This window comes from Centruroides vittatus, unplaced genomic scaffold (genome assembly GCF_030686945.1).
Source record: "Centruroides vittatus isolate TY-2023 unplaced genomic scaffold, ASM3068694v2 contig_165, whole genome shotgun sequence".
NCBI classification, from domain to species: domain Eukaryota; kingdom Metazoa; phylum Arthropoda; class Arachnida; order Scorpiones; family Buthidae; genus Centruroides; species Centruroides vittatus.
Window position 1 is genome coordinate 960,104 of NW_027121000.1, and position 19,213 is coordinate 979,316.

At 33.2% G+C, this 19,213-nt stretch overlaps 1 protein-coding gene across 2 annotated transcripts in view; it reads left to right on the plus strand.

Annotated features, from left to right (window-relative positions):
- Nucleotides 1-8,284, plus strand: part of LOC136968885 (galactoside alpha-(1,2)-fucosyltransferase 2-like) — a 32,984-nt gene extending 24,700 nt beyond the window's left edge. The window contains exon 3 of one of the 2 annotated variants that reach the window (XR_010879715.1): nucleotides 8,228-8,284. Coding sequence is in view for 1 of the 2 variants with exons in the window: in XM_067262943.1 (XP_067119044.1) it covers nucleotides 6,967-7,853 (887 nt within the window). In the remaining variant the exon portion in view is untranslated. Of the gene's footprint in view, nucleotides 1-6,966; nucleotides 8,068-8,227 lie in introns of those variants that run through there. The other variant, XM_067262943.1, reaches the window with a different exon arrangement.
- Nucleotides 8,285-19,213: the final 10,929 nt, after the last annotated feature.

The window sequence follows — 19,213 nt, forward strand, 5'->3', positions numbered from 1 at the left end:
ACTGTTACTTCCGCCGGGCAGCGCAAGTGCGCAAGATGTTTCCTATGGCGCTTATTTCTCCGTGAGTTGTTTTATCTTCATTTTTCATTACTAACAAGAGAGTGGTGGGGAACCTTCGTCCTAAATAAACATAAACCCCAAACAAAAGATAATAAAACGGAAAAATAATAATAAAATAAAAATAACGTTCGGACTCAGTTCCTTACAGTGTTCAACCCCGGCCCGCGGGCCAGCTACGGCTGGCGAAAAGTTTCTATCCGGCCCGCGAGATCTTTAATAGATTATTAAATTGGAAAAATAACTAATTAATAGTTATTTTTCCAATTCTTTGTAATTTTTGAAAACGATAAGAGAAATAAATGTAGTAATTAACTTTTTATTTATTTATTTCATATTTGCAGACTAAAAAAATTACGAGTCACAAGAAAGCGTCAATTAACTACTACGGCCCGCGGAAAAAAAACGTAAAATTTATTCTGGCCCACGTTATAAAAAAGGTTACCCACCGAAGACTAGATTTATAACTTAACCCAACCGATAGGAATTTACTGGCATGTTTTTATGATAGTTCTGTATAGTTGACAGGAGTTTTAAAAAAATCCATTAAAATATTTGATACATTTATTCCGCGTTTATTCTGCTCTCCCATCTTATATTACTTACGGATTTCGATGTTAAACCGGTGATATTACGATTTAGTATGTCCCATCTGTAAGGGGATGCAGAAAAAACGTGTACAATTCTAGTACAGTGTTAAAAAATTAACTGTTACTTTGGCAGCATCATTTACAACCAAATTTAATGAATGAGACGTACAATGGTACAAAAAAAGCTCTAGAATTTCTTTTCCTTAAATTTACGATTTATGTATCGGTTGTCATAAAAATTTCTTTCCACTTCTTTCCCAAGACTACAGATATTCGAGTACAAAGTAACCGGTTTCGACTTATTTCTATTTAAGAAATAGTTAAATAATTAAGCGATTAGAGAATTAGAAACATAAATAAAACCCCGATGAAAGAGCCGAAAGTTTACTTAAACGGAAGCTTAACCGAACCAATTTCTTGCCGAGTACAGTGGGGTCTGATCTCTTCGTAATATTAGATGTAATAAAGACAGAAATTTCTCCAGTTCAATGAGAGTGACCGAAAAGTTGTAAATTTTGGAAATTTCCGTGAACACTCGATCCTAAAACGAATTAGTTAGAAAACGAACGACGGACAATCTGTTAAGTTTAACATATTTAGATTTTTACAGCTATGGTGAGAAACGTTTAAAATCTACAACAACCCGTCGCGTTCTTTGATATATACTAGTGACGCGACAAAACAGGCATTTGACATCGACCGGTATCGGCACCCTCGGATTTGGCACGGACACACCTACCTGGACCGTCTCCGATCCATTCATTAGCCACTCGTAGGGAGCTACAGTATTTCACTAAGTGGATTGTTTTAAGATTTAAAAAGTAAAGAATATTTTGTTATTTTTATGTACGTTTCTTCACAAAGTTATATTTAATTATAAGTTTCTTTAAAAGTATATTCGTACAATTGAAGAATTTTTTGTACTAGGTATGTATATTCGTCACACATTTTGTTTTACCAAGTAAGTTTTTCTGATAATTTTAATTTTAGCCCTTATATCGTGGCTAGTGATTCAAAAATTTATTTTAAAAAAGTTTTGGCTCGAGACCATATAATGAAAAAGAAAACATTATTAAAAGAGAAAGACCGATGCCTAAATTAAATATAAATACGTCGACAAAAAATTTCGACATTTTGACGATAAAATTTATGACGAATGACGATTCTTTCGTAAAAGTGAAGCAATTTGGAAATCAAAATAGAATAGAATTTAACATTGGTAGACAATATAAAATAAATATTGAAAATTATAACGAGATAATTACGATTAATAGATATATCTAAATTAATAAATGTTTTATGTTTTTTCTCAAAGCGAGAATTGGCATTTAGAGGGCGTAGGAAATTTATTGAATCTAATAACGGAGGTAATTATATTGAACTTTCTTATTTATTAAGTACGTCGGATAATCTATTAAAAATACATTTAAAGAAGTATACGGTTTTTACTGGCTTATCGAACAAACGAATACGAACGGGCCCTGACGCGCAATTAATTGATTGCCCCTGAAAGTCGGCTTCTTACAGAAACCAGCTTCCCTATCATCAAATGTCACGGCACGCCACTGTTTTAGAGAAACTTGTTAATAAAGTGAACTCCAGTAAAGCAGCTTATTATTTTATTATATTTACTAAACTATATAACCTATCAGAATAAATCCATCTGTTCTAATGCTAAAGAGGGAAAAGTTCTGTTTGTGGGCTTAAATTCGTGTGGGTTATTAACTACTGAAAGAATGGGACTATAATGCTGTTGATATAATACTACTCTAACTGGTGTATGCTCTGCAAATGCATCATTCGCCAACTGCAGAAAACCGCCTCTAAAAGTTTCAGAAAGTTCTTCTGAATTATTTACTGTATTTAAAAACATACCTTTACTAGACCTCATATCTAAATATATGTAAATTGGTCGACCTAATGCTATTGCGCAACTATAAATAGATATAGAATTAGCCCAAATATCTGTGTGCGAAATCGATGGATAATGCTGTTTTGCCATATTAAAAAGTCTATTGCTAACACTTATTCCGCGGGCCATATGATCCAAAGTTACCTGCATTTGATTTTTTTCAATCAGTAAATGCATGCTGCTTTTATATTTAATGAAATAATAAAGGGTGCATAATCTTATTAATTCAACAAAAGTATTATCGCCGAACAGAAGAACTGACACGGAAGAATAAAAACAATCACCGTCACCTAAAACGGAAACAGGATGAAATTCATTAAAAATAAAGGGTGCAGTATCTTATAACTGGGATAATCTATTTTTATATTTCACCTTATCAAAAGCACTAATCTTAGCATTTCGAAGTAATTTTATCATACAGGTAATTTTATCATTATATTTTTCGAGACTTGCTGATACAGTTAAAGTACTAGTACATAGTAATTCTTCTAAAATATTTTTTGCATCAGTTTTTAATTCATTGTTTTCTGTACTACTTTCTTGATTTTTATTATAAACTATATTACTTTCTATATTTTTATTAGGATAAACCTTATTTTTTAGTTTTTTCTTAGCAACTACATTACTTTTACATTCCCCAAAATTATATACATTTAATTTTTTAATCTTACAGGCAGGTTTATATTCTAATGACGGCAATTGCCTTTTTGCCTTTACCATTCCTGGATATATTTGTTTAATATGATGTAGGAATGTTTTAAATCTAAATCCAAAATTATTGATAAATTCCCCTTTTTCATTTTTAAAATACCTCTCAAAATATAAAAATGTTCCTAAATACTGATCCACCATTTCAGACTCATAACTACTGACATTACTCTTAACAGATCGCCAGTGACGTTCCATTGTGTTGGTATGAACATCTTTGTTTTTAGGGTGGACAAAATACTTTTTGTGGCAAACGGTGTAATGTTCCATAAACCCATACTTTTTTAGACCCTGATACACTCTAGCACTATCTGTAATAATTACGGACTGCTCATCCACATATTTTAAAAGGAGAGGCATAAGTGTGTTTTCCTTCCTATCTGCAACTCTAACTAAAAAGCTTTCCCTACTTTGCCTGCATATTCCTCCAAAAATCCAATCTTGTTCGGATATTAAACTCCTGCCTCTGTTGTACTTCCTAGTGCATAAATGTGCTTCGTCAACTTCTACTGTCAAACCTTTACCTGCAATTTTTTTATTTTCTAAGTTATTCATCATCGTTATTACACACACTTCCCTACAGAAACTGTACCAATCTACAGCTGTAGGTTTAGAAATGTTCGTATGTAGTGCAGCCTGTGAAACGGGTAATCGACAAATAAAACAAAAAGTTACTTTTAATACTTCTAACACAGTTAATTTTGTCCCCGAAAACCAAGTGTTTTCTAAAACTGAAATTCTATTATTACATTTTATCCCATCTATTCTATTATTACAAAAGAATCTGTAACCACATTTGAATGATTGATGCTTAGCAATTCTCATATTACCATCACATTTTGGACATGGTATAAGTAAGGTAGAGTCATGGAAATCTGGCACTAAACCAAGTTTAAAACATATTTCTATACAGTTATCATCATTAAAATTTTTACTAAAAGTAAAAAAAGTTAAACCCTGAAATATTGACTCTGCATCCATTATGAAATTCTAAATTATAATCCTAAATTGCAAAAGTTATCTACTTTTTTATAATTATGAATACAATTAAACTATAACTCTAAAAGGAATAAGCTCTTTAGGAATTGCTATTTGTTCCTCTTTGGTCTCTTATTTTATAGATTTCATCTATACTTTTATCTTCTTTATAATCATCATATTTGACATTATAAAATATATTAATTAATAAAAGTATATTCCATATATTGTACTCTAAGAAAAATTACACGTTTTATCCAGCTATGGCGTAGTAAGACGTTAATGATGGAATACATTTATATTACATTTCATACTATATGCACACTGTTTAAACCCCTAGACGAGAAACAGTGAGGAAAGAATGCGTATAAAACGCAATTATAGCTGGAGACCTTTTCGTTAACTTCTGATGGTAGAGTACAGAGCAGCCGGATATCTGGGATAAAGAGCTAAAGACGTTAATGTTGTTACAAACACGTGGAAAACTAAACTTGTTAGTAAATTTTTACTTTTGTTTTAATATATAAAAATTATATTTTCGTGTCAAGTATTTTTGTTACCGCACACGTGTGTGTAGGGAATTGTGGAAGTGACGTCACGCTCGACATGTTCCCCACCGGTCAGGGAAAATTTCCCTGCGTCAGTTGTTCCTAATGGCTGTCGTGTGTACGTGCGTTCGCGGGCTAACGACACCATTTTAGCATTTTTAATGTCGCTTTCTCTCGTATATGGAATGTATTATGGTGAATTAAAATAATTCGTTTTGTTAATATCGATGAGTTCCTGCGTATTTCTTAATAAAGTTGTTCTTAAACGAAGCAAGTAGCCGGAAATAAAAAATCGTTCGTAACTTTTAAACGGTTGATCGTAAGTAATTTTTTTTAATACCAATCGATTCAGCGTGTCAAATAACATCTAAATATGTCTATGTCTATTCGTTAATATTTAGTTTAAGACCTTTTTTTAGCTGGATACCTTTTGCTTTACCCTAACCATATTTTTACTTTCTTATTAAATATCGCGAAGAGAACAATGCTTTTTAAAATATTTGTGGCAATAACAATTTTTTAAATATTATCTGATCTTTGACACCGAAGAAATTCGATGTCTAAATAATTATAGTTCCAGTTTTTAAAAAAATAAAAATTTTTATCCGTTCACCTTTAAATAAAAATTCGTTATACGTTGTGAAATAATTTAATAATTTTTGTAAATTACTATGTTCAATTCAACTAGTTATATCGATGATTTTCGTTTATAAAATTTAATCCATAAATTTTTTTTTTTTTTTTTTTTTTGGTAGCAAAACGACTCGCTATTGATCTTTCGCTGATAATTGATACTTTTAAACAGAACATATATAAATGTCTATTACAGCTTCTATAGGACTGTGTAATGTTTTTATGGCCAACACTGGATAAGTTGAAATGCTTCAAAATCTATTAGCATCTCATTCTGTAATTTTATATGAATAAAAATTACGATTAGTATTATTTTATTGATATATTTAATAAGAAAAGATTTCATACATAACTATTTTTTACTGACCATATAGAATGTTCATTAATATACCAAATGTTGTCTCGTCTTCCTATTTTTGATATAATATCACGATTATTTTCAATTATTTCATCCATTTTATCAAACTGTTAATGTGAAATCTATAAAACATATAATTTTTAAAATTTATATTGTAATTGAATTGAAATAAAACTTATGTTTTTAAAATTAAAAAAATTTAGTTACTAAAATAAAATGAAAGTAAAAGATATATTATAAGAATTTAACTCAAACTGTACAGTAGCAATAATGATAATAATAATGTTACAAAATGGTCTTTCTTCAATCAAGTTTATGCTGTGTGATAAAACCAACTCATTAAACTTTGAATTACTATATGGTTTATACTAAACCATAATTTCTTTGAAATAATATTTATTTTACTGATAAACTCTAATTAAAGATATTAAATTTATAAAATGAAACTCTGATTATATACGTTTTTTAAAATTATTATTATAAACTCATCTCACCTCAATGTAAATTATTATATATCAACAAACTTTAAGAATAAATTTTACAACAATGAGGTAACTTACTTTAAAAACAACTTAATTTAATTAAATTAACTAAAAACATAATAAAATTGTAACACTATCTGTATTAGTTACATATTATAGTACGTACAGTACAATTAGATTAGTTTTAAATATATTTAAAAAATTTATATATAATATGATTATATTTATTTATTCAATACTAACTTATTATCAATAATATTATCATTTTAATTAATTTCTATACATTTAAATTTATATTACTGAGTATTTATTTAAATACAATCAAGAAAGAGTTTAAAGAATATTAAACTCCAAGAAAACGAAACTCTGATTGTAATTGCATAAAATTTGTTTTTCATATGATAGATATAAACCGTACAAATAATTGTCGAATCTTGCCGATTTTTTATGTCTAACTGTTAAAGTTTTTTTAAAAAAATAGACTCGTTATAAAAATCAGTTTTACGAAACTCTTTAGAATGTTCTGCTACAAACCCGGAACAATGTGTTAAACAGAGATTTTCATCGTAAAGCGTAAATGCCTCAAAATCAATAATCATCTCTATATTAGAAAATTAAGTTGTGTTGGATTGCAATAATGCTTTATCGATGTTTGACTGCTATTTCAATTCCTTACCTTTTAATGCTTTTTTATTTGTAGATCCAATTCAAGATCCATCATTTTTAACCATCGCTTGCAACTATGGTAGACTAGGAAACCAAATGTTTACTTACGCCTCATTATTGGGTTTGTCGAAAATGAATAAACGTACTCCTTATGCGCCAAAATGTAATATGGATACCGTTCGAAGATATTTTAAAGTGACAGCAGCAGAGATTTCAGAACTTTCAAAACAAAACAGAAGAGAATATCCTCTAGGACCGTATTTTCGTCCGAAAGATGCCCACATTCCAAAAGATAAAAATATACTTACTGGTTACGAATACCCAAATTCATTTACGTTTTTTGATCATATTAGAGATGAAATTAGAAAAGAATTTCAATTTAAGGAAAGTATTATATCTTACGCTCAAACATATCTTCATTCTTTAAAAAATGTTACACGTTCAGATGTTACGTTTGTGGGGGTACACGTCAGGCGAACCGATTACTGTAAGTGGTTACAAAACTATTACGGAAGACAAGTAAACATGATGTACTTCAAGCAAGCCATAGAATACTTTCAACTGAAGTACAGCAGAGTGATTTTTGTGGTCGTAAGCGACGATAGAGGATGGTGCAAAAGAAAATTAGGTACTTGGCCTAACGTGTTCGTGGCAGCGGAGCCGACCAATCCCGCCCACGATATGGCTCTTATGTCTCAGTGTAATCATACAATTATGACTTACGGTTCGTTTGGGTTTTGGTGCGCTTATTTAGCTGGTGGCGAAACGATTTATTTTGATGAATTCATAGCTCCGAATTCGTCGTTTTTAATCGAACAATTGCCATTTAACGAAACTTTTCTTCCTAATTGGATTGGGATATCAGCTAAAACAGATAATTTTTGGAAGGAATTTGAGACTAATGGCAGTTGCAATGAATGAATGATCCTTAATATAAATTGTAACTGCTCTTTTAGAAATTAAGGCTTTGAATATTCATGACAACCTATCAATTCATATTTGAATTATATATTTTAGTATGAGAACAAAAATCTGGCCTTCTCAGTGTTATTACGCTAAGCCAAGATGTGTAGAAGAGGTAGTATTTTTAAAGTTGCCAAGCACTTTCATTCCCTAGTGGTCAAAATTGAAAGTAATACGTTTTTTCTAACTTTTCCCACCTGTGGGCATAGGATGGCTGCCTTATCATAGATGGATAGGATGGATGCTTTGTTGTGGGCTTGGAGACTGAAGCCATCCCCAAAAAATTCTTTGTGAACAAAAAGATTCTACTGTTTGTCTGTTAAATGAAATAGGCATTAGCAGTTTAGTTTAAAAATTCAACTTAAATGAACAATCGAGGATTTTTTCTTCAGTAAATCATTTCGCAAAAGATCAATCTCTGAAATTGTCTCATTCTTTCACGTACTTTTAGATTTAGCCCAAAGGCCAATTCATGTATTTGTATTAACTGTTTATTAATTAAATACTGTATTTTTAATCTGTACATTGTTTGATTATATAAAAACTTTAAAGTATATTTTGGTTATTTTTTAAAAATGTGATGAGTATGTTTATATGAGTATATTACTCAAGGTATATAAATCGAAAATTACCATAACAAAACATCAACATTTTATCGTTCTGTATTATGATTTACAATGGTCAGAACAATTATATTTAGTTTAATAAAATTTTATCAGAATGGCAATTTTCATATAAAGTGCTTATTACTATACAACCCTAAAGAAATTATATGAATTAAGGTTGAAAACTGTTCTATCTTAATTTGCTGTTCTTGAAAATGTTTTGAAATGTCTTGAAATCCAGAATTTTTCAATCTTTTTCTAATAATGGCACTCCAACTTGGTAATTTTTTTATTGCAGTATCCCTATTCGTTTTCAATGTGGTTATTTTGTTTTTTTTTCGCATTTTTAGTAATACGTGTTATAAAGTGTTATGGCATTGCTCAGCAATATATTTTTCTAATATATTTCGTGCCAATCCAGTTGAAAACCACTGCCTTACCTGCTCGGCCATCAGATCATAGCTGATAATTGGAATAGGTTTGCCAACTCTCCAGGATTCACCAGCGTTTAACACGGCCAGATTGTATCGAAAGCTTGCGGTACCCAGTCAGCATACATGTATTGTGTACAGGGCAGATCTACATAAAGATTAATAGGGCTTAAACCCTGGGCCGCTAGTATCAAGGACCCACAAAATTTGAATTATTATCATAAATTTTTACGTAATTTTGTACCTAAACTGTTTACTTACTTACACTCCCTTTACAAACCTTTACATAAAAGATGCTCTTGGATCCGGGAAAAAAGAACATTAATCTGCTTTCTAAAGTGTAAAAACTCCTTAAAACAAGTCAAACTTCTTATACATTATGGTCCTAATAAACAATTATACTTGGCTACAGATGCTTCTTAATTTGGTGTCGGCGCTGTTCTTTTTCACATTATCGAGAATGTAAAACGTCCTATCACATTTTCCAATTCTCTACTTACGCTTGTTCAACTTCGATATTCTCAAACAGAGAAAGAGGCATTATCCATTATATTTGGTATCAAGAGATTTCTACAATACCTTATTGGTCGCCGTTTTATTTTAGAAACACACCATAAGCCTTTACTTCAATTTTCGGTGATAAGAGAGGACAGAACGAGATAGTAGCTACTAGACTACAAAGATGGAGCATCATATTGAATGATTATAATAATACAATCAAGTACGTTTCCTCTGCAACTAATATCATAGCCAATGGCCTTTCCAGAAATACTAGTAATTATTCATTTATAGATTTTAGTAACTCGCTTCCAAGTTCATTATTTATTTACAGTTTGACTCTCTTCCTTTTACCAATAGTGCTTTTATGGAAGCATCTCGTACAGATAAACTTTTCATTGCTTTGCGTATGTGTATGAAGAATAATTGGTGCCAGATAAATGCACATGTCAAACCATTTCTTAAATTCAGGGATTCCTTTTATCTAGAAGGAAACTTAATATTTATGGGTGATAGAATATTCTTGAATACTTGAATAAATGCTCAGAGTATTAAAATTTTACTACTCAGACACCTTATAACTCTGAGAAATTATTAAATTAATAATGCAAACGTTTAAAAAAAAAAAAAAAAAAAAAAAAAAAAAAGATAGAATATTCGTTCCTGAAAAATTTCGCAGAAATGTTCTCATTGAATTACATTTTGGACATCAAGGTATCGTTAAATCTAAAATGTTAGCCAGATCAATTGTTTGGTGGCCAGGCATTGATAGTGATCTGGAACGCACAGTGAAAGACTGTATCTTATGTCAGTCATTCCATCTAAATCCCTCTACTAATACTTTAAGGTGGCCAATTTCAGAAGAGCCTTGGAGTAGATTACACATCGACTTCGCTGGTCCATTGCTTAAAAAAATGTTTTTAATAAGTATCGATGCAAGAACTAAATATCCTGAAATTCAAATAATGCCATCTACAGATTCTTTGGCTACTATTCTGGCACTTGGGTCTTGGTTTAGTCGACATGGCCTCTCGTTACATGTTCACTCTGATAATGGCCCTCAATTCACATCTCGTGAATTCAGAATGTTTTTAGCACAGAATGGAATTTGTCAGACGTTTTCTCCACAGTACCATCCTGCAACTAATGGGGCAGTTGAAGGTTTACCGACACCTTTAAGTCTTTTATGAAAAAATTAATTCGTGAAAATGATTTAATGACATCTCTTCTACGATTTCTAACTTCCTACCGTATTACCCCTCACTGTTCTACTGGTAAAACACCAAGTGAGATGCTTTTCAACAGGACACTTCGCTCAAGACTAGATTTATTGCGCCTTTTAACCTTATTAGATAAAAAAAAACCGCTGTAGATGGACAACGTGGTTATGTTAGAAGACAATTTTTGCTCTTGACTTTTGTTCTAAAGAATATTGGGTTGCTAGTAACAGGGCCTGCTCTGGAGGCGGGCAACCTGGACATTTGTCTGGGGCGCCATTTTGGCTGTGAGTGTGAGAAAAATATTGATGTGTTAAATACTCAATCAATAGAAAATTTCACGTATCGATTTTTTCGTTCTCTAAAAATTTACAGCGCATATCGTATTTATATTGTTTATGTCTAAAAGCTAAAAATATTTACACTACTATTGAAAAATTAACGCAGAATTTGTAAAGGACGATGCTCGAACTTGTTTGAACACGCGTATACTTCTCTGAACAGAATAGCATTAGCACGCGAGCAGAGTGCCGCTTCAGCTTGTGTTTGAACATGCATAGACTCGCTTATACTTCCTCTAATTATAAAGGAGAGGTTTCATTACACAATAGCATTATTCTCGCTATTACGTCGGTAGTGATAACAAGTGGAAGTTCATAAAAGTGCGATTTCTTAATTTTTAAAGATAAGTACTGTACAGTACGTGTATAATTAAACTGTTGTTTAGTTTGATAGATACTAGATTATCGTAAATCGATTATCTAATCGAAACAACGAAAGCGTTTGAAATAAAATAAATATTTAATTTATCCAAAAAGACTGTTTATTAAATTTGAATGTATTCTATAAGTATAATTATTTATATTTTTGTTTTATGAAAATAATTATTTGAATCAATAATATAAGACATTTATTAAGTTCATTGCTTCTATAAAACGCGTTTTATAATAATATATTTGATTAATTGAACTGAATAAAAATCAAGAATCAAAATCAAGAAATATAAAATTGTTTTTAATGACTATGGTTTGTTGAAATATTTGTTGTTATAAAATACATATATAAAAACACTAAACTTTCTTTACGTTCACGGGATACGAAAAATATTGTGTAAGCCATAGATATTTTTTATGTCCATTGACAGAATATAATTTTGAAGTTATGTTAATTACGGTTTTAGCTCGTTTAGAACAAGGGTAAATCTTTATTTTTTTTTTAATTATTATTTTATAGTTTACATTTTTTAATTTGAGTAATGTGCGTGCCTCTTCCAGAATGTCTAACGGTCAAAGAAAACTGTCTGGTTACCAGTACAAAAAAGAAGGCTGGAAAAGGAAGCCGAAAGGCAAAAACAAGCTGGCGCGTTAAAAAAATTATATCCAGAGTTGTACCAAAAGAAATGACGACTCTGAGAATCCAACATCGAGTCCGGTTATAAAAGAAAATACAAAATCGTCAGTGGATGATGATGACAAACAAATGAACAAAGTTTCTAAATCAATTGGAACTGACGACACACTGACTCTATCATCACCAGATGAAAGCATTGAAACAATTGACACCAACGTGACTCCTACAGAAAGCGTTCTACAGACTTTGAGTACAGATCCAGCATTGTGGCCAAGAATTTTAGGAGACGCCGAAAGAAGTTTTTTAGTAAGACAAGGTCCACCTAAACCATTGCATAATTACAAATTTCCTTCCAATGACACTGGTCGACATTTTAGCGTAAATTATTATACACGAATTTTAAGCAATGGCGAGCAAGTTTTACGAGACTGGCTAGTGTACTCTCTTTCACAAAACTGCGTTTCCTGCTTCTGTTGCAAAATTTTCGGCTGTATAGTTAGTTCTCTTTCAAAGGAGGGTTTTAAAAGTTGAAGTCACCTCGGCGAAACTTTAATTAAAAGAGCATGTAATTTCCAAAAATCATATTCAGGCCCAAAAATCTTGGCTAGAAATGAACCTAAGGTTAAAGTGTTGTAAAACTATAGATGCGGCCTCTCGAAGAATTATTAATGCCGAAACAAATCATTGGAACGAGGTGCTTTTAAGAATCGTAGCAATTACTAAAATGCTTGGCAAAAGTGGTCTGGCTTTTCGAGTTACAAGAGCCAAGTTGTTTGAGTATAAAAACGGTAATTTCTTAAAAATAGTCTCTCTGAATTTGATCCCATTATGGAAGAGCACGTCCGTAGAGTGCTAAAAAAAGAAGAGACTAAAGCTCACTATTTCGGGAAAAATATACAAAACAAGATAATAGATCTGCTGCATCAAAGTGTAAAGTCTCATATTATCGATGAAATAAAAAAATCAAAATATTTTTCCATAATTTTAGACTGTACTCCTGACATTAGTAAGGTAGAGCAAACGACTCTTGCAATCAGATATATTTCAATCAATAAATTTGACGCTGATGTTGAAATTAAAATCAATGAAAGCATTTTAGGCTTCTTACCAGTCGAAAGATCCACAGGAAAACAAATGTCTGATATTATAACTGGAGAACTTAAGGGTGTACTATAGATTACCACCTATGAAATCCTTGGAAGCCGCTAAGAAATTAGCGGCTTCCAAGGATGCTTTTGCCATATCATTAACAAGATTATCAGAGTGGCTACTACACGGAACATAGAATGCTGGCGAATTATATTATTTAATTCTAGATTGTACTCCCGCTTTATTGCCCCCCATATGGACCCTTTGTCGTATCCCTGCCCTCTGATGCAAATTTAAACCCGTCATTCAGTTCGGGTGTACTATAGATTACCATCTACGGAATTTCGGGACTTTGAGTATATATTCGAACTCAGAGGACCGAGACGAGTTCAACGGTACCCTACTTTTGGGCCGGAGGCAAAAAATAAGAAAGTTGTTATACTTTTTTCGGCGATCGCGCGATGATCGGGAATCGCGTCGCTCTCTCCGCTAAGCCTATCGCGTGTTTAAATAAATGTTTCAAAAACTGAAACATGAGAAATAATTTCCTCAGGCTGCAAAGTATTAATTAACTTTCTTCATTGAAAAATGAACCGTTAACGAGTTGGTCTTCTTCTTCTTCTTCTTCAGTGGAATCATGCTCGACATTCCAAACGCCATTGTCAAACTTCTAGGCTTACAGGAAAGCGGCGCTGAACGTCCCACGTACACGTTTTCGCGTTTAAAACTTCGGCCTCAACCTCGCTATTACAAATTCCTCTTTGGATTTTTGGATTTTCAAAAATACAGACATTACTTTTGAATAAATGAATGATTCGACATTTCTATAATTTTATTTACAAAATTAGAAAAAAAGCATTATTTTAACTTAATTAAAAAACTGAAAGTGATCCTGTTTCTAATGGATATTAAATAATTTAATAAAATGATCTTTTCTAAAATAATTCAAACCGATTAACGTTTTACGTAACACGTGACGTAAAAATATGACGGGATCGTAACACGTCACGCGTTCTAAACAATACATTCTAACAATACGTAACGAATTGTTGGAATGCATTGTTGGCTTTTGTAGGCAATTGTTATTAAGCGTAAATTTGTTCGAAAGTTCCGCGTTTCTTTGAGATTTCGCGAAAAAATTGCGATTAAGTAAACTTCGGTAATGTACGGGACGCAGAAAGGACTCTTTGTGTCGCCTTTCTCTTAGGCCCGCTCGAGAAAAGGGATGAAATCTCCCGTCGGCTTTTTTACTCGAGTTACTTTTTATTCAAACTAACATGTTGTGTCCCCCATATTTAAGGCCCGCTCGGACGAAGACAGGAGATTTGACCGGAGGCGAAGAAGGCTCCCTGTGTCCCGCATCTTCAAGGCCCGCTCAGACGAAGACAGGAGATTTGACCGGAGACGTAGAAGGCTCCCTGTGTCCCCCATATTTAAGGCCCGCTCGGACGAAGACAGGAGATTTGACCGGAGGCGAAGAACGTTTTTTGTGTCCCCATCTTTAAGGCTTGCTCGACCTTAAAGATGCGGGACACAAGCCCCTTTCCGCTTCCCGTGAAATCTCCTGTCTTCGTCCGAGCGGGCCTTGAAGATGCGGGATACAGGGAGCCTTTTTTCGCCTCCGGTCAAATCCCCTGTCTTCCTTCGAGCGGGCCTTAAAGATGCGGGACACAGGGCTTTAAGGCCCGCTCGGGCGAAGACAGGAGAGGCGGAGAAAGTTTCCTGTGTCCCATCTTCAAGGCTCGCTGGAGTGAAGACAAAAGACGGTGAGGCTTAGAGGACTCTGTGTTTTGTATTTTTAAGGTTCGCTCGAGTAAAGAGGCCAATCAGAAATGGAGAGGGCTTTCTGTGTCCCGATTTATTAAATCCCGCGCAGGGCGAGTATTTTTTTTCTTTTGTTTTTTATTAATGAAGTTCGGTATGAGATTGAACTAAATTTTTTGGCCCTAACGTGCATTTTATTACGACCAGGTGTATTTATAGATTTCCGTCTTTCTTTATTACTGTTTGTTGTAATATTGTATCCCTTACTTTAGTTAGTAATAATACAGCGAGTTTTGAATAGCTGAATTTGGAGTATTCAGAGGTAATTATGAATATTTTCATCGTGCGAGTTAGGAAGAACTCGACTCGACAAGCGATATTGGTCACTTGTGGAGTAGGATTCTTTCCAACTCTTGGTGGAACTCTGAAGCAGCCACCTCCACGTGGTGAGTTCTGGGTTGTCGTTCGTCTGGTAATGACGAACGGCAGGCGAAGAGCTGCTTGTTCCATTCTTATCCATTCGGCCGCTGCTGCATTTCTTATGCCGTTTGACGTTGAAAACCCAAAGTGTATTGGTGTTTCGAGTACAAAATCAAATTTAAATTTATCATAAACTGCTAATAAGCAATTTACGATTGTCCCTTCTGTGATTTATTAATTCTAAAACTGGAATATTATGTTAAATACATTCTATTATAATAACCCCGGCTTTCTTGACAGGGTTGACTCTTCGGGGTCGATGAAAGTTTGCGGGGATAGCTAAGACTTTGCAAATATTTAAAATTTTACACATTTTTCTTCTTGCTCTTAAATAAATGTCTAAAATAATTATATAAGAGGTTATATTATATATAATATAATATTGTATATAGCAGGAGTGGCCAACAAGTCGATCGCGAATCCAATTTTGGTCGATCGCTCGCGATCTCTTGACTTAATGTGTTACACTTGTAATCGAACGTAACGCGCAAACGTAACAGTATGCATGCAGTTGTGACTGGACTCAGAAAAACAGCCATTTTGCTTGGATATTTGCTACTGTCATACGGTAGCTTCTTTTCTTGAAAAAATAAATTGTGGAATTTATATCTTTTCCTTTTAACAGAAATTTGTGTGAAACGTATTAGCCAAAAAATTTCAGACATATTTCATATGGAGCAAAAGGCATTAGAAAATGAAATTATAATTTTACAAACTGATTTAATCTTACAAGCCAGAAAATTTGAAGGAGATTTTTGGAAATACGTCAACCGAGAAAAATAGCCCACTATCACCGAATGTAGCGAATATATTTATTCTTGTTTCGGATCTACATACCTGTGTGAATTGGCATTTTCATACTTAAAGTTAACGAAGACTAAACAACGTTCTGTCCTGACTGATTCCCATATTGAAGACTCATTATTATTATCTTCGTCAGGATATACATCTAATTATGACTCCTTGGTTTTATTTTTTTTTATTTTTTATTTTTTTTATTTTTTTTTAATTTTTTTTAACTCTTTCCGCCCTGCGGGCACTAAGAGGGCCTCTTTTTTTTTAGTAGGCCCATTATGGGTTCGGCCAGGCCCACAATGGGGCGACCGGGTGGTGAGGGACGGGGCCCGACATATCCGAACGGACCACCCCCCGAAAAATTCCTGGGGATTATTCGACCCGTTCGGATTCGATCCCGGGTCCCCCAGAGCGGTAGGCTGCCACCTTTACCGCTCGGCCATCCGGCCGTCTGACTCCTTGGTTAGAGACATGCAAACGCAGTCCTCCCATTAATGTTAAGATTATAAAATAAATTCTAAATCTGTCTTTATCTGTAGCTATTTTGAATTAATATTGTTAATAATTACTCATGATGTTTTAATTTCCCTGGACGTGAGTTTTTTGGCCCGTTAAATAATTTACCTACCGTTAATAATCTACCTACGTAAAAACTTTGTTTTTTTTACGTAGGTAGATATACAGGGTGTTTTAGTACGAGGTGCAATCCTCCGAACTATTGATAGATTAGCGAAAAATAAGTCTGAACCTTGATATCATTTTTCTATGATAAATTTCCTTGGCCCAAAAAAAATCGCGAAAGTGAAATCAAATTATCAGCCATACTGTGCATTTTTATAACTTTTTCATTTTTATGAACAAATAGTACTACAGCTTTTACATTGCAATTAATTAAAAAATTATATTTTAAGTTACTAAAAATATATCTTGAAAAAGAGTCGAAAAATCGAATTTTTTTAGGTACCGCATAGCGATGTTTTTCAACCCCTATTTGGTCACGTGACAAGGAACCCTTTACGGAATGAACTCGTAGATGCAAATATCAAAAGTTGGGTCTGGAAATTTATTTTCTTTATGAGCCTATACCTCTAAAGCTTAATAAGTGATTTAAAAAATAAAAAAATAGCTTTGAACATATATTTTGCTTATCTACCCATAGTTGCACCTCGTACTGAAACACAGTGTATAAACATAGTCTAAATGGGGAGGGGGAGGTGTGAAATACATACTATGTCTATGACAACAAGTCGATCGCGACATATTTTGAAGATATGTAGTAAAAGTAGATCTCATGTACACAAAAGTTGGCCACCCCTGGTATATAGTATATAACATTGAATGGGTCGACAGAAAAAACACTTTTTTAAAAGGGACAATACACGAAAAAGATTAGGAACCCTTGCATTAATTGGTCTAACTTTTCATTTTATTGGTTTTTAGGCAACTTGAACCAATCTTCCAACTTACTTTACCGTGTTATATACAAAAGAAGCCGACAAAGTATTTGAATCGTATCAACTTTGTCCTTCCGAGATTTTTCCAATTTCGACGATTTCAACCCAGAAAACCGAAAGAAATTCCTACAATGAGTTGCGTGTATTTTAGAAAGTAACATTCGTGTCTCGTACCATCTTTTATGAGATTGTGTTGCGTAAACAATGTTTTTATATTATTAATTATTATAAGATGACAAAAACCTTAATTTTGAGGGTAGTGATTGGTTTTATAAAAATAATCGTAAATGCTAATAACGAGTAATCTTCGTTAAGTCAGATCTCTCTCGAGATCGCCACTATTTCACCACCTCCTCGATCTTGACTATAGGGACATTGATGATGATAAAGTTACCGTGCCGAATTTCGTGTTATCGTCTTTAATTTATCCTGAAATATTAAATGAAATAAACGCCAACATCCGCACTCGCATGCCACATGCATCCACAGATATCTTTCCCGTTAATAGCATTTTCAATTTGTTTCTTCTATAAAACTCATCCCTACTTTCAACATAATTGCAACAACCTTAATTGTGAAAATTAAGGTTGTTGCAATTATAAAATACTAGAAACAAAGGATTACTGCATAGCGATGTTTTTCAACCCCTATTTGGTCATGTGACACTTATAAAATATGGAAGCATTCAAAACATACTTTGTTGGAAAAATTAAAGGCTTACCTATATTATGAAATAATATACGTTTGCTATAATACAATTTTAATGACTACGTGAACGTTTATTTGAGATGTAATACAAACAACACCTTAATGCTGAGAACCTTTAATTTTAATGATAAACAAACGTTTTCGGCTCATTCCATGAGCCATCGTCAGGCTAACTACATTCGAATACTATTTCGAACAAGCAGTTCAAATAAATAGAACTCACGTGCGTTACTAAACTACGCAAACATAAATGATATAAATAACATAGATAATAAAATAAAATAAAATATGCCAATGGTACACGTATACATTGTAAAATCTATAGTTCCGTAGGCAATCCTTTTCTCCTAGTTAATGCCTTCCTGTGAATTTTTTAATTAGAAACTTCCAAGCTGACGGCAAAATCGTCGCATCCTTGTAATTTATGCATTTGTTGGTTAAGCTGGACTTATAAATTTCACATTTTTCGGTTGTAGCTGCCAGTGTCAGCGAATGTATCGGTGTTATGATCCTGGCCTCTTCCCATTTAACAACGGACCCCCAGCTTGCGCCATTTTTGCCAACGTTGTTGTGCATTTACTTTTTGACACGTCATATCTGTGTTCCTTAATCCTTTTACTTAGGCTTCTCGTCGTGACCCCGATGTATTCTTTATCAATCCTTAATTGGTCGTTGCTGTACGGTATCGAGTACAGGCCTGGTTGCTCATTACGTTTAATTCCATCCTTGTCGTTCCTTAATAATTTATAAATCGAGGGAGCTCTTTTGTACACAACAGTGCTGTTCCTGCGGCCCGCAATACCCTCAATAACCGAGGATAGTCGTTTATTATAAGTGAATTTCGTGATACCGTTTGTCAGATCTCTTTTATTCTTGCTTTCTATAGGATTCTTGTAAGCGGCAATCAACTTCAAAGAGGACATAATC